Source organism: Leuresthes tenuis, unplaced genomic scaffold (genome assembly GCF_036924035.1).
Source record: "Leuresthes tenuis unplaced genomic scaffold, fLeuTen1.0.hap1 SCAF_11, whole genome shotgun sequence".
NCBI lineage: Eukaryota > Metazoa > Chordata > Actinopteri > Atheriniformes > Atherinopsidae > Leuresthes > Leuresthes tenuis.
Genome location: NW_027325365.1, coordinates 22429158 through 22449218, shown reverse-complemented (window position 1 = coordinate 22449218; position 20061 = coordinate 22429158). Strand labels below are relative to the sequence as shown.

General features: G+C 40.8%; 2 protein-coding genes across 2 annotated transcripts in view; one reads left to right on the top strand and one right to left on the bottom strand.

The window, feature by feature from the left end:
- The window catches only part of apool (apolipoprotein O-like), a 353684-nt gene that overhangs the window by 132284 nt on the left and 201339 nt on the right, over window positions 1–20061 (top strand). The gene's annotated exons all lie outside the window — the stretch shown is intronic.
- The window catches only part of tenm1 (teneurin transmembrane protein 1), a 177242-nt gene that overhangs the window by 110440 nt on the left and 46741 nt on the right, over window positions 1–20061 (bottom strand). The window contains exons 4-5 of the mRNA XM_072396098.1: window positions 8243–8486; window positions 1754–1992 (exon numbers count right to left, since the gene is read on the bottom strand). Coding sequence (XP_072252199.1) covers window positions 1754–1992; window positions 8243–8486 — 483 coding nt within the window. The remainder of the gene's footprint in view (window positions 1–1753; window positions 1993–8242; window positions 8487–20061) is intronic.

Genomic DNA, 20061 nt, shown 5'->3' with positions numbered 1-20061 from the left:
AATCCTTATACAGTTTTGATTTTCTAAAAGTTGTTTCATTTAAAGTTTGTATCAGTCATGAAAACTGGAGATGGAGGCTCACAGGTATGATGCCTTTATCTGCAGTTACAAGCAGAGTTCAGATCATTCTCAATTTAAAACTTGTCAATTAAAATCAAAAGTATTTACAAATAAAAAAAAGAAAAAAATCAATGTCCCAATCAACTTTTTATTGGCCTGATCCCACTTCAAGTTCTTTCATTCACTAATCTCTCTAACATTCATTTAATATTTTAAACACACTGAATCTGATGCTTCTGTTTACCTTGATATTGATTAAATAAGAGGCGAATAGTTTGCTTAGCACACATAATTTGGACTCCCAAAGGGCCTGCTTTGAAACTATTAAACTAACAAGCTTAAATTATTGATGTTATGACAAAACTTTAAAGAGAAGAACGTGAGTTCCGCAACTGATGAGACACGAGGGGATAAAGAGATAACTGTCTGGCTTTGTTGATCTTGTTGAAACTTCACTCTCATTTGAAGTACGATGCTTTCATTTAAAGGAGAGCAACGCATCAGGATCTTTGGAAAAAAATCTCTACATGCCTCAATAGCAACAGGAGACTAGTAGAGAATAGTGACTTGCAAATTACTGCCTAGTTTCATCAAACAGATGGAAAGTAGTATTCCAGCAGTGTGTGAGACAGTTTTTAGTGACACGTAACATTTTTCCTTATATTTCTAAGGGCAGTAGTGCAGCAATATCAGTAGGCTTTGAGTGGTCAACACACAGGAGTACAGAAAAGACTGAATCTTGGCTATCAAACCATTTAAATAAGCCTAGATTGGTAGTAACTGCTTGTGCATTATTGCTTAAGTACCCTCTTATTTGCTGAGCTGCTGCAACAACTGGGTGGTTTCCTTTCTAGTAGTGCATCATACTGTAACAAACCCGGACTGACTAAGAGAAGAAAAACGCAGTGGGTTAAAATGGTATGAATGTAGTGAGGTGATTGTTCGTGTGATCTGTGTTTGTGTTTGTTTGAAAGGGAGAAAAACATTGAGTGTGCCACTTTATGTGTGTATTCATCAGAATAATTTCTAGTTTTGTGTATTTTGTTTGAGGAGTGCTCATTTGCAATTGAAAGTATTCTACAGGGGGTGACATTTGAAATACAGTACTGCCTCAAAGTAAGAGTGTACAACTTTCAGCAGCCCCGCTTAGAATCCATATCGATCTCCTTTCTTTTTTTCTCTTTTTTTGCCTGTATCTCATTTCTCCAGAGGTTTCTCCCGAAACCTCTGCACACTGAAAACTCCCTGTTAAGAGTTTGTACAGTATGTATTTTGAATTGATCATGTGGTCTCATGGAAATTCTCCCAATAGCTCATTTAGTAGTGTCTTCATTCGTTCATTTTCCACACCCACTTTAATCTATTCAGATGGCTGCAGACTATCCAAGAGAGATCACCAGTCCATCACAAAACTGAGGCAAACAAACACGGACACTCACTATCAGTCAATTTAGAATCGCCAATTAATTTAACATGCATGTTTATGGACTGTGGGAGAGGCTGAACTCCCTGGGAGAACCCATACAGGCATAAAGAAAACATGCAAACTACATGCAAAAAGGCTCCATCCAAGATGTGAACCGGTAACCTGCTCTAAGGCGACAATGCAAATCAATACACCACCCAGTGATGCTTTAATTTGCTAAAACAAAACAAAACAATAGCTGGCAGCAAAATTAGTCTGATGACTCACCAATGACATAGGTGAGCAGCAGGGCCAGAGTGAGAGTGAGGAGGGAGGCAGACAGGGCTGTACACTTCCAGTTGCAGCAGCGGTGAGGCTTGTTGAACGTAAACAGTGGTCGGGTCACACTGCTGCGAGGGAGAGGCCGCGGCGGAGGGGAGTACACTGTCCCCGAGGTCAGGGGGTATCCCTGCCCCGCCCCTGACAGTAGAGCCGATGAACCGGATCCCTGCTTGAACAGGAAGTGTCTGTGGGAGGAAAAGCACAAAAAGAAAGAAAGAAAATGTCATTCCAACCTGTAATTTACTGTTCACCAAGCCCTGCCTCCTCAGTTACTGTTGCTATGCTTGTCAATCTTTCGCATGGCTGATAAGACTCATTACATGGATAGCGCATGGATAACTTTTCATTTCTGTCCAGCTTCGGTTAATTTTGTCCACTGACATGACAAATGCGGGATTTCATCAAACCTAGCAAACTAATTAAGCTAACATTAGCTGTGGAGGTGGTTGAAAAACAAGTTTGACTTTTTAATTTTTCTAGCCTTCTTATACAAATAAAAGTATCTGTTAAGAAGGACTGAATTATGTATTTACTATCTATGTAGATTATATCCTGCTAACAGAAAGAGACACAAGGCTAAAAAAATGCACAAACGTGAAACAAGTTGGAGATTTGGAGCACAAGCAATTTGAGAGCCCAATAGAAAAAGGGCACTGTCCTTGGAAGAAGGCTCCATGCTTACCATAAGCAGCAAATTAGATTGCAGCTGATGAATAGCACTGTTTAATCAATTTATTTTACTTTATTATCCATTGTTTTGGCTTTGCTAAGCCTGGGGTGATCAGATTTGAGTTTGTGAAAAAGAGGACCCCTCAGTGCCAGGGAGTGGGTGGGTGGGCGGATGATGTGCTGGGTGGAGAGATATAGTGTATCACATGCAACACCATGACCATGTGAATGCATACAAATGTGTCCACAGTCAAGGGTTCTAAGATAACATCATGAGCTTTATTGGCCTTTAAGAACATTGTGGCCAATAGGCCTACTTTATACTAAACTTTTGAATTTTTCCTTTGAATCTATATTGGCTACTTTCTAAAACATTAAACATCAACTTGTTTTGTTTCTTTTTTTTCTTATTAAATAAAGATTAAATAAAATTGTGCAACTTTAATGTACTCTAAGAAGATAATTTTTGACCAGGTGTTAATTCTTTCTATTGAATGTTTGTCCCTTTATAAAGCAATAACAATAAAAATATATGTCTGAAAGTTGTCTTTTTGTGGCCACAGATTAAACGTGAGAAACTCAAGTGCTCATCGTAGTGCTGACCAGTCGAATGTTTGAAGAGAGAAGGCAGTCGACCAATGATGGGGATTCTCTGTAGTCAGAGACTGTGCAGGAAGGTGGGATATGAAGAGTGTTTTCACCCCTCCCCTACTCACTTCCACTTGAACTATGCTGTAGGGCTATGAGGAGAGAAAGTCTATGATGATAAGCGAGTGTGGAGAGTGAAATGCAGCGCAAATCCAAATAAATATATTTGAGGCTGAGACAGAGCAAAATCCTGGACAATTTTGAAATTCCAGCTGGACGCAATTTTTAGCTCTCAAAAAGAGGACATGCCCTGGTAAAAAAGAAAGTCTGGTCACTCTAACTAAGCCGGAATAGGAAGATCGGACCCTCTAAATTGTTTAAATGCATAGTATCACTCTTATTGCAGCAACATGCACATTACTTTAGCTTGTGGAGAAAGCTTAAAAACCCTGATACAACAGTCTACGATTGGATGACTGCTGTTTGATGGAGATGTTTAGAAAACTGTCGATTAATTACCATCCTAATCCACATGAGGAAGGCGCCATTCCACATCCTGTGTTCCAACAGCTACCTGCCACCCCTGAGACCACCATTTGTGTCGCTCCAAAGTAGATTATAGTATGATATTGGAAACAGTCACAGTTCCTGAGAAGGCCTATCTAGGACAGTGGTTCAGTGCTTCACCAATTACTTCAACGCAGCACAGATTTTTTTTTTCTTCTCAGATATCTATCGTCTTATTCTGACTCTGTTTATGCAAATCTGGACTCCGAGGAATTCAGTCTCACTCTGAGGTACGCCTGGCTGAAACTCATTTAAAGGAAGAGCCTCAAAGGTGGGAAACTTTAGTAGAGACCCTGCTATTTTTTAAATAGGCAGTCTTGGGTTCACGTATCACACACAAGGCACTGTTCCACTTTGCCACTGCATAAAGATCTGGTCCTACAACACCTTACCCGTCAAATAAGCTCTCACTGAAGTCTAGAACTATGTGATTCAGGTGAACTGATTATACCCCTGCATATGCTGGGCCGCATTTGTGTGCTTTTAATCTAAGTGTGCTCTTCAACTTGCAAGTACTGTCACGATGAAAAATTAATACGGTAAGCTAAAACCAATGTGGAAAAGCAGTCCAAGAAAGTCCCAAAGCACTAGGATTCCTCTTACATTATGTTCTGCAGTAAATTCTGAGAGGTGGGCAATATATGTGACAAGGGTAAAACATAGGCATGATTCAGAGTTTGTGAACCATAACCAGTTCAACACCAGTGAACAGCTTTGACCTACAATTCAAAGTAGAAACAGCTTTGCAAAACAGGGACAACACACTGAGGATATAGTAAGTCACGGAATATTAAACCACAATCTCTTATCCAGTCCAAGTTCTTCATCAGACAGCACACCCAAATTTAACCAAGGGTTTCTCTGACGAAACATTATGAGCCACTACTGTAATGCAAATGATATGAAATAGCTTGAAATGGCACTGGCATCCATGGATCAATGACTTACCACTTCCTTATTTGACACATCAAAGCAATGACTTAGGTTATACGGCTTTATTAGTAAAATGAAGATGAGGTTCATTTTCATTATTAAGTGTGCTAGATGGTAGGGAGATAGGAAACTTAGATGAAGGGCTATTAATCTTGGTAGCATTTCATCTACATTGTGTTTAGATAATGGAGGGCGAAGGCTGGGTAGTGTCAGATGAGGAGGAAGACGTATGGGGGCCACTGTAGGAAATTGTGCAATTTGGGAAAGTGGATTTGGGCAGGGCATTGTAAGCAGTTCCAGCTTGTTCTGGTAGAACTCAAAGGGCACCTGTATTTTTCCTTTTTTCTTTCAGTGAACATATATGTGGTTTTTAAACTAACAATGCCTCACAAACACAAAAATCTCCGCCTGGAAATCACCAAAAGCCTGATTTTCTCAGGTTACAGCATGCCCTCCGGGGGTTAATATTGGCATTGAGTGGGGCATACGTGTTGGCAGTGAGAGATGTGAGGACGCAGGCTGCTCTCCTGGTCTCTGAAAGCCCCTCAGAGAACAGGCCATTAAAGTGGGGCCAGACAGCAGACTGACAGCATCACTGGACACCAGCTTGTACTCACCCCCTACTGAGTCCATTTGTCCTCATACAGCGCAAAACCACATACATCTCACCCAAGCATTCAGTGTTCTATTCAGCCTTGGTAACACATTTTAATTAAAAAAAAACCCAGCAGGGTGAGGATTGAAAAATAATGATGCAATCAATGATGCATGTAAGAAAAAAGCTCTTCATAGCACCTCTTTCATGAAGACTAAAAGAAATTATTTTCAAAGATTAGGAAACTTTAAACAAAACAATTAAATCAATAAAAGAGGAAAATGAATAAATGATAGACTTAAATAAGAGTAAGATAGCTATGGTTTGACTCTTGAGTTATCTTTTTGTTTTAATTTCCTTATTCACTTAAATTCTTTCTGTGCTCATCCTGCCAGTCATGTTGAGCCTTTTTCTTTTTCATCTGGTTTGTTCTGTGTGACTCTTTAATGTGGCCCTATGGCTGAGACAGATAACATCCATCCTTCACTGTCCGCCTCCTGTCCTTTCTCCATCCACCCGTTCAGCATCTGCTGAAGGCTGTGAGTCAGACGGGGGACACAGGAGGCTGCGCATGGAGCTGTCGCACACCTGAGGGTCAATGATAGTTCATCTCTGAAAGGCCAGAGATAAACTCAGAGAACACACACACACATAAATATATAAATATCATGTGTGTGTGAGAGAGTGTAGAAAGCTTTGCTCAAAGATGACTGCACAAGACAAGCACCTATAAAAACATGTCAAATCCAACATTTTTACTTTTTGAAGCCAGTGCACAGGTCAGATCCATGATGGTTCTTTTATTGCCCTGTTAAAGTTGTATTAGAACAAAAGGGGATCAGAATAGGGCAAAAGAAATTGCATTTGTCAACGCATGGGAAACCTTATTCTTGTTGTGTGGTGTTTTTAAAATAGCTTCATTGTTCTCTCTGCCTCCCTGTCTTTGATCTCCTCAGACAATATCTAGGGGCGATGCCCAGGAAGCTCTGAATTCTTATCAGAGGGCAGATTTCCCCCGAGACAGGAAGAAAATGAGAGATCCCGCTGTCCAGGAGGTCAGAGTCTGTAGGCCCAGGGACTGCCTCTACCTAGATAAGTGCAAATGGCTCTGTTTGTGCGTACGTGGGGGGAGGCATTGTATACATGTATACTCATGTCATGAAGACACATAGTGTGTGCGTCCGTAGATATTGATGCACATGGCGATTCAAGTAGTCTCACTTCTTGAGCGATAAGAGGAAGGATAGAAGGCATAGCAGAAGTCAATTTATTACAGTCTCAACATTTGTTATGCTTCTTAACACACCCAGTGTGAGGCCCAGTCAGATATATTGAATATCCATATCTGCATCCATCCTCTCACACAAGCCAGTCTCTCCAGAAACATAACGGATGTGCAGCTGAAAAGGAAATCTATGCACACTTCAAACAATCTTAATCTTAGCTGACGCATCGTCAATATGTTTCAATACTTATTCATCAAATATGCATCGAGGAAAATGGAAGTGTACTTGACAACAGGAGACGTTATCTGTTTTTCTTGCCATTTTTATTAAGGTCAAAGCATCAGTTATAATTCTATTAGCATAAGCCTCCATGTCAGGTTTGTAAATACTTTATAAATCTTTAATCTCGCGCCTGAGATTGAGCTGATAAGAATGCAAGGGTAAAAGCAGAAATATGAAATCATTAGATTAGCAGTGTATCTGAGAATGTGAAAGAGAGTGAGGAGGGTGCTTGAATACTAAATCCAGCCCAAAACAGTTAAGCACTGAAGACTTCGTCAGAAGCTAGATGGAAAAGAGCCAATAATATCTGAATTATGTTATGAAGGGGCACTATTCTATTGACTATGAATATGATTACATTTTATGGTTCAGAACTAATAGCACACTATCAAATGAAACTTATTTGACTATAAAGTCCCAAATGCAAAAATGTATTACGACAAAAAGGCACCATCCAATATACTGAGCTGCTGCGGAAATTATGTTTTATAATCACATTTCTGTCTTTGGGGAGAAAGTTCTTTTTGCTCTGAACAGTTAGAAAGACCAAAAATAATGAATTTTGTTTAAGGTGAATTTCAATTTAAAGCAAACACACACGCACACACACACACACACACACTCACACACACAGACATAGAAACACACATAAGTATTGTAATTACAATACACTCCTGACAAGTCTCTCTCATTGATACTCATGTCAGGCCAATGATTAATTTAAATTGTCACTGAATCTAATTTTATTCTTCCTTTCCTTTAAATGAGGCAAGATCTAATTATGGCCTAATGCATAACTTATTAAAACCTCTTCTCCTGGCATGGCAGCCTGCCAATCTCACCCTCACTCATAATGCCAGAATTCCGCGACTGCACCGCGCTCTCATTAAACATGCAAACATATTCTTGTGCACCTTGCTGCTTCTTCGCAAAAGCGGCCTCACAAATGAGGACTTCCAAAATAATTCTCTGATCAGTTATTACTTATGCATTGAGCAAATGCTAAATTCTGTTTGATGGGGTGAAAATTCCAGCCGCAAATCTTTGAGCATTTGAAGAAAATTCCTCGGGTGCAAAAATTTCACGTGAAGTCACAATAATTTTTGAATAGTTTAAACTCAAATGGATGTGTCCTGGTGAAACTTTCTGCAGTAAGAGGTGACACACCATAAAGAATCCCCCATAAATTGAGAGATTTATTATGACAAGAGGCCACCGGGTGTGTTTCCCTCACTACCCTAAACATGGGCAAAAATAGCCATCCTTTAGTTCAACATTCATACTTTATCATCCTACTCTAAATCCTAATAAGAAATAGTGGAAATCTGCCACATCACAGAACCTTTAGAATTTTCTTTAATTCACTGATCCTCATTTGTGAGATTAAAAAATTACTTTAACCAAGTGACATTACACAGAAGCAGAGTTGTTTTGCTATACAGATAAATCCCTTGTTTTTGGACTTTTTATATTTAAGCCCTTTGTTTCAAACTCCTTACTCAGGCTCGGCATTTGTTGCATAATGAATAAAATAAAAACACCCTTAATCCCGAGTAATTTGTTGCATTCTGTTACCTGGTCTCTAGGGGTATATTGCTGTTGAGCACCCAGCTGTTGTGAAGCTGCGCCTGGTCTGTGCTCGAGCTGGTGTCTGCCCCCTGGCCACCCTGACTGGCTTGGCACCGCGTAGGCATGGTCTTCCTCTGCAGGCTGACCTGAGTGTAGGGCGCCGGGCGGGCACAAGTGCAGGCGTGGGGCGGCGGTGGCGGTGGGGGCAGCGGACGAAATGTGAACTGGCCACCTGGACTGCTGGGCAGCTCTGCACAGAGACACAGAGAAAAATCAGGGGAGGAGGAAAGAGGAGGGACAGGGGAGAAATAAACACAGGTTTATTAGGAGCGCAGCATCATAAATTAGAAATAAAAGTGGCATGTTAGTTGACAGTTTATTGTTATTACACTGATTGAGGGACATAAATCAGTATGAAACTGTCCCTGTCCAGCCCTTTCCCTACCTACCTGCTTTGATACAGTTCCAGCTACCCTATAAATAGGTTCTTGGCTGGCTGCAACAGTGAGTAGTCTTTAAAGAGCTAACAGCTCTGGCTTAATCTGCACCCGCCAGCCCAAACTACCCATGTGATGTTTATTATGAGATCTCTATGGAATGAGTTAGCCAGCTGTAACTCCCTCACACTAGTAACCTGAGGGTCTAGCAGGAGCTCTCACAGTCCATCATTTATCATTCTCTTTCACTATAACTCACCCTCGCTGCATCTCTTACTGCCTGCTGCTTTCTCTCCCCTCTCAGTCTGCCTCTAAAACTGAGCGTAGACTAATTACAGTTTTGCTGAATGCAATGCCTGTGCATGTGTTTGCCTAATGTTTGAACAGAGCTGCAGATGAGGCTAGTTTGCATGCATTTCTGTGTGTGCACACACACTTGTGTGTATGTGTCAGACTGTATTCACGAGCGTGCATCAGTTGGGACATTAGTTATCACAGTTTAGGACGACAGCTCGTGCCATATGGTTGCAGTATGGTTCCATGAACAAGGCAAATCCCTCATCCCAAAAGACCAACTCTGTCCAGCTGTATTGACAATGAATAAAACATTAGCCTCAAACCAGTGGGTAAAAAGTCTGCCTACTGGAATCTGGTAGAAAGACTCTTGGCTCTCAGTTTTATTTGCTGCCAAAATGTCAGCAATAATTTTGTATCGGCAAATGTAGCCTACCTGGAAGATTACCACAGTCTTCCCAATTCAAGTGTAAGTATTACACAGATAACACAAGGGGACAGCTTGTATGACTCTTTCCAGATAAAACTGAGAAAAGTAAAGTGATAATCTTGTTCCAGTCTCTACTGCCAGCACAAATTTTACGGGAATGTTACCGTTATGTTTGAAAGCGAGGCAACATCTCAAGTAAACATTGTAGAGGAACATTAATGGAAGACTTTATTGTGAACATTTCCATAACACAGAATATGTAGACGTACACTGACACCATATTGTTGATCTCTTCAAATTCATTGTTGCCTTTCACACAGCTGTACACAGTCATATCCACCCATGCTTATTGACTCACTACATTGCATGTCAGGTTTTATGACATTGCATGTCAAAAATTTACATTTATAAGATACATTTTGAAGCAGATGTGCAGGGATGCAAAGACAGGACACAAACAGTTTTGTAAACGGTCTATAAACATTTCTCCAAAACATTCCCACGATGCAATCTGTCCAGCTCTAATGGCATCTTAAAGATTGTGATGGTAGCCATAAGAAAGACATTTTCTCGTGTTTGTGTGTGCATGTCAACCAATATAGACATATTGCTAGTTATTGATCTTTCAATACACGTAGTGACATGCCTTCCTCTGTTGTTCCGCGACAAAACATATAAAAAGTGTTCAACCGAACAGTATCACTCCGCTGCTTTTAAATATGCTGATGGCTATTACACTCACACAAACTTCTGAATCGCATTGAATAACAACAGCTGCTCTGCGGCTTGTGAATGTTTCTAATCATTAGATGTTCCATGTTTTTGCACTAATTTCTCCCCTGAAGACCGATCTGTTTAAACCTTAAGAACTGCTTTTTCTCCTGAGAAACTATATGATCTTGTGCTGTACTGTTTACAACCTGCTCGTTGTCACTGCGCTTGATCATTTGATGATTTCAGCAGCTGCTCAAATTGGCAAATAGGGCCTTGGTAAAATGACAGGAAATATGTGTGTCATCAGCTGGAGTTGCTGTTTAGTCTAAACTAATGGATGCGGAAAATTGAAGTTATTTCTGTCTCAAACACCTCTGAGTATTAAAAATTACACGCTGAGGGAAAACTGACAGAACACTTTTGGAGCACTACTGCGTACTGTGCCACTGTAATCCACCAGGAGCTTTAAAGTGGTGCTTCAGTTTTTAGCAGTCTGATTCATCAGTAACAAGGAGTCCTTTGAGTCCAGCCAGAAACCCCTTGCTTTCAGAGTTTTTTTTTCCCTTATACCGAAGGCAGTTGTTTTTACCGCTGGGATTTTTTATATTTTTAATTTAGACTTTTTTTTTTTAAATCAAATGCAGGGCATTTCTAAGGCTGGTTAAGTTGTGTTTTACACTTACACTTAAAATGGATTGTTAGTATTATGACCTATTTATTCATAGTTACATAGCCCATGGCTTATAGAGAAAGAAAAAGAAACAATGCATTGTTGTGAATGGGATCAACAACTAAATGTTCTTCAGTCACCTCTAAAAAAAACAAGAAAAGAAATCAATACTTTAAAGTTCTGCTGAAAATGTTTTTCAAATCCCTTCTTTAAGTTCCTTTGATGAAAACAGCTATTTAACTTGCAGAGCATGAGAGATGTTAGTCTACTTCTCCTGAATTATTCTTTTTATTACGTGATTTTATTGTTTTTCTTTTTGGTATACTTTAGTTCAGATCCAAAATAATAAGTTAAAACTGATGTTACCTTACAGGACAAAGAGTTCAGAACTAATGTGTTAAAAAAGGGATGTTTTCTCTAAGGACACTGGAGCTACTGGAATACTTGTGTTTTCACACTTTTGTTATGGACCGACGTGTTAAAACACCAAAGTCACACCACAGCTCAGACTAAGAGATCGTGGCAGCAGTGTACCAGATATTCCTGTTTCCACTGAGTTAGAATGACTGTTTTTGTCAAACAAGTCTGGCGGCGTAGAAGAGGGTCATAGAACGTCTCAGCAGCATGATTCTACAGAGGCACTCCTGCTTGTTTCACTAAACTGTGAGTGTTACAAACATTTCAGAGTGCTTCACTTCAATGAAATTGTTCATTTCTGAAGTCATATCATACACAAATCCACTTCTAAGAAACCAAACCTCTTTACACTTTGTTATTATGACATGATTAATATGTTACTTAATATTTTGTAATGACTTTAGGAGAATAAAAGAAGTTTAGAATTTAAACATTGACAATGTAAGCATGAACACTACAAAGCATTTTACGTAACAATACTCAAAGTACTATATTAAAGAGGCCATAAAGCTTTGATTAGTCAAAGCCCACACCAAACAGAGTTGGGTTTTTTTTCCTCACAGATCACACTGCTCCTGAACAGCCAGCAACGCCTCATTGGCAGTCAAAGTTTTTTATCCTTTACATAAATTATACCATGAAATCTATTTGCCTAATAAATGCCTAGTTGGTTTAGCACGCCTCAGACAAAGAATAAGCAGCTCTTTCCTTTTTAGCATTCAACTGTGCTCAAACCTCAGTGAACAAAAATGAGGAATATGCTCTCAGAGTTCCCACAAACTCAAGTGAGGCAGCCGGAAAAACATTAATAATCTTCTTCATCGGGTTTCAAGATATTTAGGAAATTGTTAAGCCACAAAAAATGTCAAGAATTAGTTTATCTAAGAATGCTAATTCACACTAACATTTTGAAAGGCCAAAACATTCAGAATATATCTTGAAACAGGAAGCAGTTCGATGAGCAGTTCATTCAGCCCAAAGGGCTCACAATGGCACTGAAACTAAAATAAAAAATCCAAGTCATTCCTGTGTCTCAGTTCTTTAGGTTGTAGTTTGTTATCAATTATAGACCATGCTGAGTTATGACTGCTCAGTGTTTGTCCACCATAACTTCATCTTTGTGTTTACCGGTTGGGAGAAAGGGGGAAAAGTACAACGTGGAAGAGAGAGGGCAGAGATGAAGGTCCAGGGGAGAATGTAATCTTGGTGAGTAGAGTGACACGGGGACCTCAGCTGCCAGATGGTGCTTTAGAAGGCTTAGCTGAGGCAGATTTGGGCCTCCACTCCAAACGATCCACAGACTGACTCGATTTCTCTTTTCTCACATAAAATGCACAAATGGTGGGAAAACACTTCTGCCTCTCACATGCATTCACACAAAGTCATATCAAACATGCAAGCTCTGATGCTGTGTTAAATACTAAATGTAACCTAAATAGGACTGGCAATGTAGGGCAGGGGCCATGCGATATTTGGCAGGGTACCCAGGAGTTCAAAAACATCAAGTCAGCCCTGTGGGGAGCAGATAGAGGGCAGGGGTGGGGTTGTTGCAGCTCCAGATTACAGTCATGAGCGTGTTGAACATCCCCTGCCCTGACGTTCCCCTGAGATTTAGCCTTCTGGAAAAGACACTTTTGGAAAATCACTCATGAAATATTTTCTTGGATTTGTCAGCTTTTGGTTACATCAGTGAGATGTGACTAAAAGCGCTTCAAAGCCAAAAGAAGGGCGATCTGGGGGGTATTTACTAGGAAATGTAACAGGTAACAGGTATTTAGGCCAAGTATTGAAAGTGCAGCACTGTTGGTGAGATGGACCAAAAATAGCACAGAAATTATGTGCTTGTGAACATTAAAGCATTTAAAGCCAAATCTTATTTCATGAAATGAGAGGAGAACATAGCAGAATGACTCCTACATACACACCCAGAGTAACGGCTGTGGTGTGTGATGACTTAGCCGTCATGATGGTGCAATTTTCTTCTGGAAAGGATATTAACGAGTGGGTATAAAACAGTTTGAATGAAAATTGATTAATGTGTGGGAAAATACTCATGTTCATGAAAGCTCGTAATGCTCATAAAAATGTGTCACTTTGTTACTTAATAAGCCTGGTAAACGCATTTTGATGATTGGCAGGGACAATTTTGAAAAAACTACAGTTATAATTAGACTGGAGAAATTGTGGCAAGATTGCTGAAACTGTCCGTCCTTTATCTCTTGCTATAGCCAAAAAAGTTTTAGCTGAAACTATCAAAGTGTGTGCAACTGGAACAGAGATGAGAGAAGCTGTTGATAATCAATTGGCCATCAGCTGTCAGTTCCAAGAGACAGTTTAGGTTGCCATGGTGACATTTAGTGCAGCATTCTGTTTCACTCTCACTTTTTATCGCAGTACTTTGCTATTTAAGGAAAATAACTGAAACTCATATTGATGCAGTTGTGCCACAGTGATCCCCACACAGCAATCATTGGTGTACGAGTGCAAAAATAAAAAATAAAAAAAAGAGTTGCTTCTGGTTTTAACTGAACATCCTGCTCACATTTCCTGTTGGAGTCTATGGAGCAATTGTTGGCATTTCTGTAATTTAGAGATGTATGACTCCAAAAGTGTAGGTCTGCTGGCCTGGAAAGTTATGTTTTGAGAAAGAATTTTCCTTTTAATCTTTTAAAGTTATTAATCTAGCTTGAACTCTGCTCTGCATATTAAGGGGATTTTGATTTTTTGATCAATTATGCGTAATTTTGGAAAAAAAACATGTCTGAGAAACATCAGAGCAATCATCTCAATGCTAAGTTGGTTGTTTTGGCATTTACTTTGACCAACAGTGTGGGACTGGTAACATGTCATAGTTTTTTTTCATACGACAATGATTGTGCTTGTAATTCCACTGAACACTCAAAAATTCAACAAGTTAAGGAACGTTGGCTTGACACTGGCTGGTAAAGCATGGAAGTGTTCTCTAATCTTCTCTTACCACAAATTCTTATTTCTGTACTTAAAAGCAATTATTTACATCCAATAGATGGCAGTGGAAAGACTGCAGGAAGGTAGTCCTGCGTCTATCAGGAATTGACCTTTCCCATTTATTTATATAATTTCCCTTTGGGATAAATAAAGTATTTTTTCATTTCATTCCATTACCATCTTTCAAAAATCTGCCTTCTCTTCTGTTTGGACCATTCTGTGGCTGTGATAACCATTTGTAATCATTTTTTGTCATAAGAATATCGCCATGACATATTAAAATATTGCCCTTTTCAATAAGTCACTGTGGAGGGTCAATCAAAAATAATGAATAACGGTGGGGCTTACCTTTTAATAAATGAAACATGAGTTTCAAGGCCCCTTCCAAAACCAGTAATTTCTATGATGGATGGATAATAAAACAACACTACCCAAGGATCTCCAACCCCCCCTCCTCTTTACCATTAGTCCCACAATGGATTAATAAACCCTGACTGAAAGAGATACAAAGCACTCACAAGCCATGCAGATGTGACCTGTGGCTATATCGATGTGTCTATAACTATGTGTATTCTAGATGCTTACATAATTTTCTTCCTCTGTGATCATTTTTCTTTTGCATCTCTGGGGGCACTTTGCAATTTTTTTGTTTTTTTGTATCTCTGTGGTTGTTCTGTGCCACAATTTGGCCATAAAAGAGAAGTTAGAACACCGCTTTGCCTTAGGTTTGAATAGGCGTTACAACTTAGAATATTCAAACCAGCATTTTAAAGAATTGCATAGTTACTGGCGAGACGTCATTTTTGTCTCCTCTGTGTCTCATGTTGGTTGTTTTGTGACTCTTGCTGGTAAATTCATTATAGTTCTGCCATATGGCCAGAGCTCTCCTGACTCCCTGGCCCCTTGGGTTTGCGCCCGTGACACCCCCTCAGGAATCAGTCCATGATTTTCATGCAGCCAAGTGTGCAAAAACACACAACATATAGCTTTTTTAATCAGAGGAGACCACCACATTTGCTGTGAAGCAGACCATAAAAACATGAGCCGCATTAATATTAAAGCCGAATATTCCAACAGGTTTTTTCCTCATCTTCACTCCCTCTGTTTGCTCATGCCCCCCCCCCCCCCCCCCCCCTCCTTCATTATTCTGCCCACCACTCTACCACAGAGTTAATTTCTCTTATTACAGGGAAGCCATATAAAATCCATAGAGCCTAACCTCAACACTATCTAACCTGCCCGTCTAAAAGAGGAATGTGACTGTTTTAGAGAACATTTAACACTGCTGTTGGGCCAAGCACAGCAAAAATCACATCATCCACCCCACTCTAAAAATAAAAGATTAATAATTTCCCCCAGGATAGCTTTTCATCTATCTTGCCTCTTAATTGACTTACATTAAATTGCCGCAAAGTTTATTCCACTACTGTGCTTCGATGAAATAAATAATTAACCCCATAAAAAGGTCAGAAAACCAAAATTAGAAATAACCACTTTTTGTTCTTCTTCTTTGTGGTAATGAGTTGGGATCCCGCCCTATGACCGTATGACTCTCTGTAATAATTTGTCTCAGAGTTCCTAACCATAGATAACACATTATCTCATAAGATATCTTAACTTTGAATATAACTCCCTTTATTGGTTGGTTGCTGATGAAGTCAGCGTAAAGGATGGTATTATCGATAGTACCAACACCGAACATATGACAACTGGGACTAATATTGCTAATGATCACAGTGACGATGATGACGTTGATGAAGATGATGTTCTTGATAACAGCTGCTGGCGGCGATGAAAATAACACAGATAATGGCGATAACATCAGTAATAACAGCGATAACGATGATGATGAAAACAGCGGCGATAGCGGCAGAAGCACTGATAATTACATTGATGAGAGTGGGCTCTAAGACAGCAATTAGAATAAAAACAGCCATTGATTCATGTCTGCAGACACAGGGATAAACGGAGGGATTTCCATTAACAAAGTGACACAATCATGTTGTCCAATTAAAGCAAGAAAGTACAAATGAAGAGACCGAGCACTGTGAGAGTTTTTCCACACGAAACCCGGTCGATTTTCATACGGAGCCTGATAATTAGCAGCCATGCATCATCTGGCTTTTTCATACTAAAAGACTTGGAGTGCTTGGATGGGAACATCTGAACCTATGTGAACATTTGTGCAATTACTTGTTTATACCCCCATCTCCAAAAACAACTCTGCAACTACACAATCATGTTTAGGCTGCAGGTGATTCTTAAAGTAGCATTTCCCTGGAGAGGACATGAAACCTCCTGAGTCTGGCTCCTCAGCTCTGCAGCAAGTGGCTTACCATCACTGACAGTCTTCACTTCAGGGGTATACACTCAAATGTAACTCTAAGGAGATTCAGCTTCTTTAGTCCTGCACCACACAAATGACTTTTTGTGATTTTTCACAGTTATGAGTTATGCCAAACTTTTTTGAGCTTGATGGATCTTTGGCTGTTTCGCTGGAAGAGGCAAAAGGAGGCCAGTGCAGGCTTGACTGGATGTAGCGTATAGTTGGAGATCAGCTAGCTGAGCTCTCTCCTGAGAGCACAGCAGCATCCTGATCCCTCCTGACCTTGTCATTGCTGCAGGGTGCCCGGTCATCACCGCCAAAGCCGTGGAGCTGTGCAGGTGTCTTTGTATGGTGCATGTTATACCTTTGTGTGCATGCATGCACAAGTATGGAAATAAGTGTCTTTCAGAGCTTTGGAGCATGCTCAGTGGTGTATCCGGTGAGTTACTGGCCTCCGTGTGAGTTATTAGCCTCAGTGGAAATTTGCATCACCAGGAAGGAGGCGTGACAAGCTGTTTGAGACTCAGGAGGTGAAACGCCACAATGGCCATTAACGTGATTAGTGAGCACATTCATCTTTTGCAAGCCTCACGATTCTCTTGCTCTTTCTTTCTAACTAGATCCTGTACGTGAACACACACGGCTTCTCCCTCAAGCCCAAAACAATCACAACAAGCACACACAGAGTAAGGAGGAAGAGTTTTGCTTGCATACACATGCATACAGTCTATTCCCTCTGACTCTGGCACTAAAAGAGGAGAAGTGCCCAGGCTTCATAGCAAACAAAACAACATGAAGAGATTCCTGGCAGGCCAAAGAGAGAGTGTTATCAAAGCCACAGGAATGCACCACCAGCAGAACATTTTTACTGAGAGAGTATGCGCAGTGTTGTAGCAGACCTGAGCTGCTGGTAATTAGAATGGGCTCTGAGGAGACACAGGCAGTGAAATGAATGCAAATGAATTCACTGGCTCCGGCACTGGGCTCCACAACCTCACTTTTCATATAGCACGCCTTACAGACATGAAGCTCCTGGCACAAACACAGCATGGCTCCATAGTAAACACTGAGTGACACGACTGTAGACACGCATGTGCCAACACGGAAACACAGATGTGCGCACATAAAATACGAAACCGCAGGCCTGAAACAAATATGAAACCCAGAGCGCACGAGGAAGCACGGACAGATACAGACACACACATGCATTATACTAATCCCTGCAAATGCCACCGTGTTGCTTGTGAGAAGAGAATGGGGGGTGAGAATGTGTGTACCAAGCAAGCATCCACAGCATGTCCCACAGCGGAATAAACAAACCTTTCTTAATTGGTGTCGATTTGGAATAGAGTGATGATTCATCATGCAGAACTCCCCAGTAGAGTATTGGAAATCCAATCATTTCTAATCCATATGACCTTGACAGACGGCCAGAGTTAGACTGTAACTCCTTACGCACGCATTGTCCGACAGACAAAGGAGGAGTATTGTCACTGACTTTACAACACGCCAGAACTGTAATGCACCAAAGTCAGATCACTTCGCTGATTGCTCCATCTCAGCCAGAGGCGAATCTTTATGAAGCACTCAATTCTTCACAGCAATCATAAATCAGGGTACTAGAAGCTTTCTGTATCAGTGGTGGCGCGCCGGAGACGCTATTTTAATACCACGCTGCTCCAGTAAATAATTCCTGTTCCCACTACATATACCAGCACTGCTCTTGACTTAAATAAGTTAACTTGTACCACCTGAGCTAACCTCCACATCCCGGGTGGTATGCCATGTGAAAAGTTGATCAGTATCTATAAGACTCCTCTCATGAAGAAATAGGTCGTCTGTGAAGAGGTCCTGCTCTTTACTAGCAAGTGCAGCAAATGAGTCTAATTAAAACATCTCCCTTCCTAACTTAACCAGGCATCCAGGCCCAGCTGGAGTCTTATTATAGGGTAGATTATGCATGTAATGTCCCCATTGAGAGTATATTATGGAAGGTATTTAGAAAGATATATACATATACAGGATAGGCTCTGCACACTACAGGACAGGGGGAAGAGCATAGAGAATTAGGGGCTGCTTGGTATTCTGACTGGGACATACAATAGATGGTAGAGGGTGATAAAGATACAAAGAGAGCGCAGAAAAGGGAGTTAGAAAATAAGCACCACCTGCAGACTCAACTGGCGGCCATCTTGCGGTCAATGAGGTGAGAGCCGTCACCGCCCTGGGTCAGCATTAACACAGACCAATGACAAGTTGGCGCTTGCCCTCTATCACTGCAACACCTTGCCGTTCCACTTCACCGACCGCACCTATCACACCAATCACAGTGCACGCGCGTGCATATGTTTTAACACACTTCTACCTCTCTTTGACTCTCTCTCTCACTCTTAAAATAACATGCGCACACACACCAGGAGAAACTTAACAAATGTGGGAACAGATGCCCCACATCAGACTGCAGTTGCCCTCTGCTCCCTATTTGCCTCCAGAGAGACGGAGGAATAAAGTTAACCAAGATCAGACCCTGCGGCCCTCTGCTGTCTCAACACATGCCCACGCTCAACACACCCGCTCACACACCGACATTTTGACTCATCTCTTCATGTCGCTGTCAGAATAAAGCTACAGAGATGCATTTGAAGCACCTGTGCAGTAAAAGCTGCTTTCAACAGCCCTCTATCACTCCTTTTACCCCCTTTTACCGAAAACACCACCATTCAAGCATTGCTTACTCTTTCTCTTAGGGACATGATTTCCCTTCATCCATGCTAACAACACCCCTCTATTCACTTACTGAACTCAAGCAGCTTCTTTGATAAGTGAAGAAGAAAACAAGATATTTAGTGGCCCTCTTGGACCCAGATAATCAACCGAAGAAGAAAAAAAATTGTCATAAGCCTCAAGGGTGTGCTGCTCTCCCTCACAGAGAGCGTCACGCATCACACAAAGAAAATGGTACAATGTGTATATTGGTAAAAATATAGATACATCTGCTATGTAGCCTGTAGTCCTCTCACAATATAATTTGTTTTGGATGCTTATTTAGGAGGATGATCACCAGATGGGAGAAGTAACTTCACATCTATCTAATTCTATCCTGTTCTTGTAGAAGATCAATATTCTGAGTATTGATACACTGTTTGTCCCACACTGTAATTGAATAAAATCCTAATAAGCTTGTGCTTTTGTCTCAAGAAGCCAAGCATGGTTTTACTTACGTGTGCACAGTCTCTTGAGGAACACGGGCTGGCAAGGTCAGCCAGAAGATCAGAAAAAAAAACATCTGCAAGCAAGAAAGAAGCATAACACGCACACACTGGCCAGAAGTGGTAGCTCCGGAGGTCGATGTTTTTGACTGCCAATTAAGAAGCAGGTTTACATTTGATCACTGGCAGGCCACCCATATAATCACTTAGCTCTCCGGATACACAGTAGACGAAGGACGGAGGATAAGGATATGTGGACAGGCCAAGGATTTGTGGTTGGCTTAAAGTGATGAACCTACGGACATCGATCCAGTATCCCTTATGGAGCCTATGCTCTATCTGGCAAGGCCTTGATAGCGCC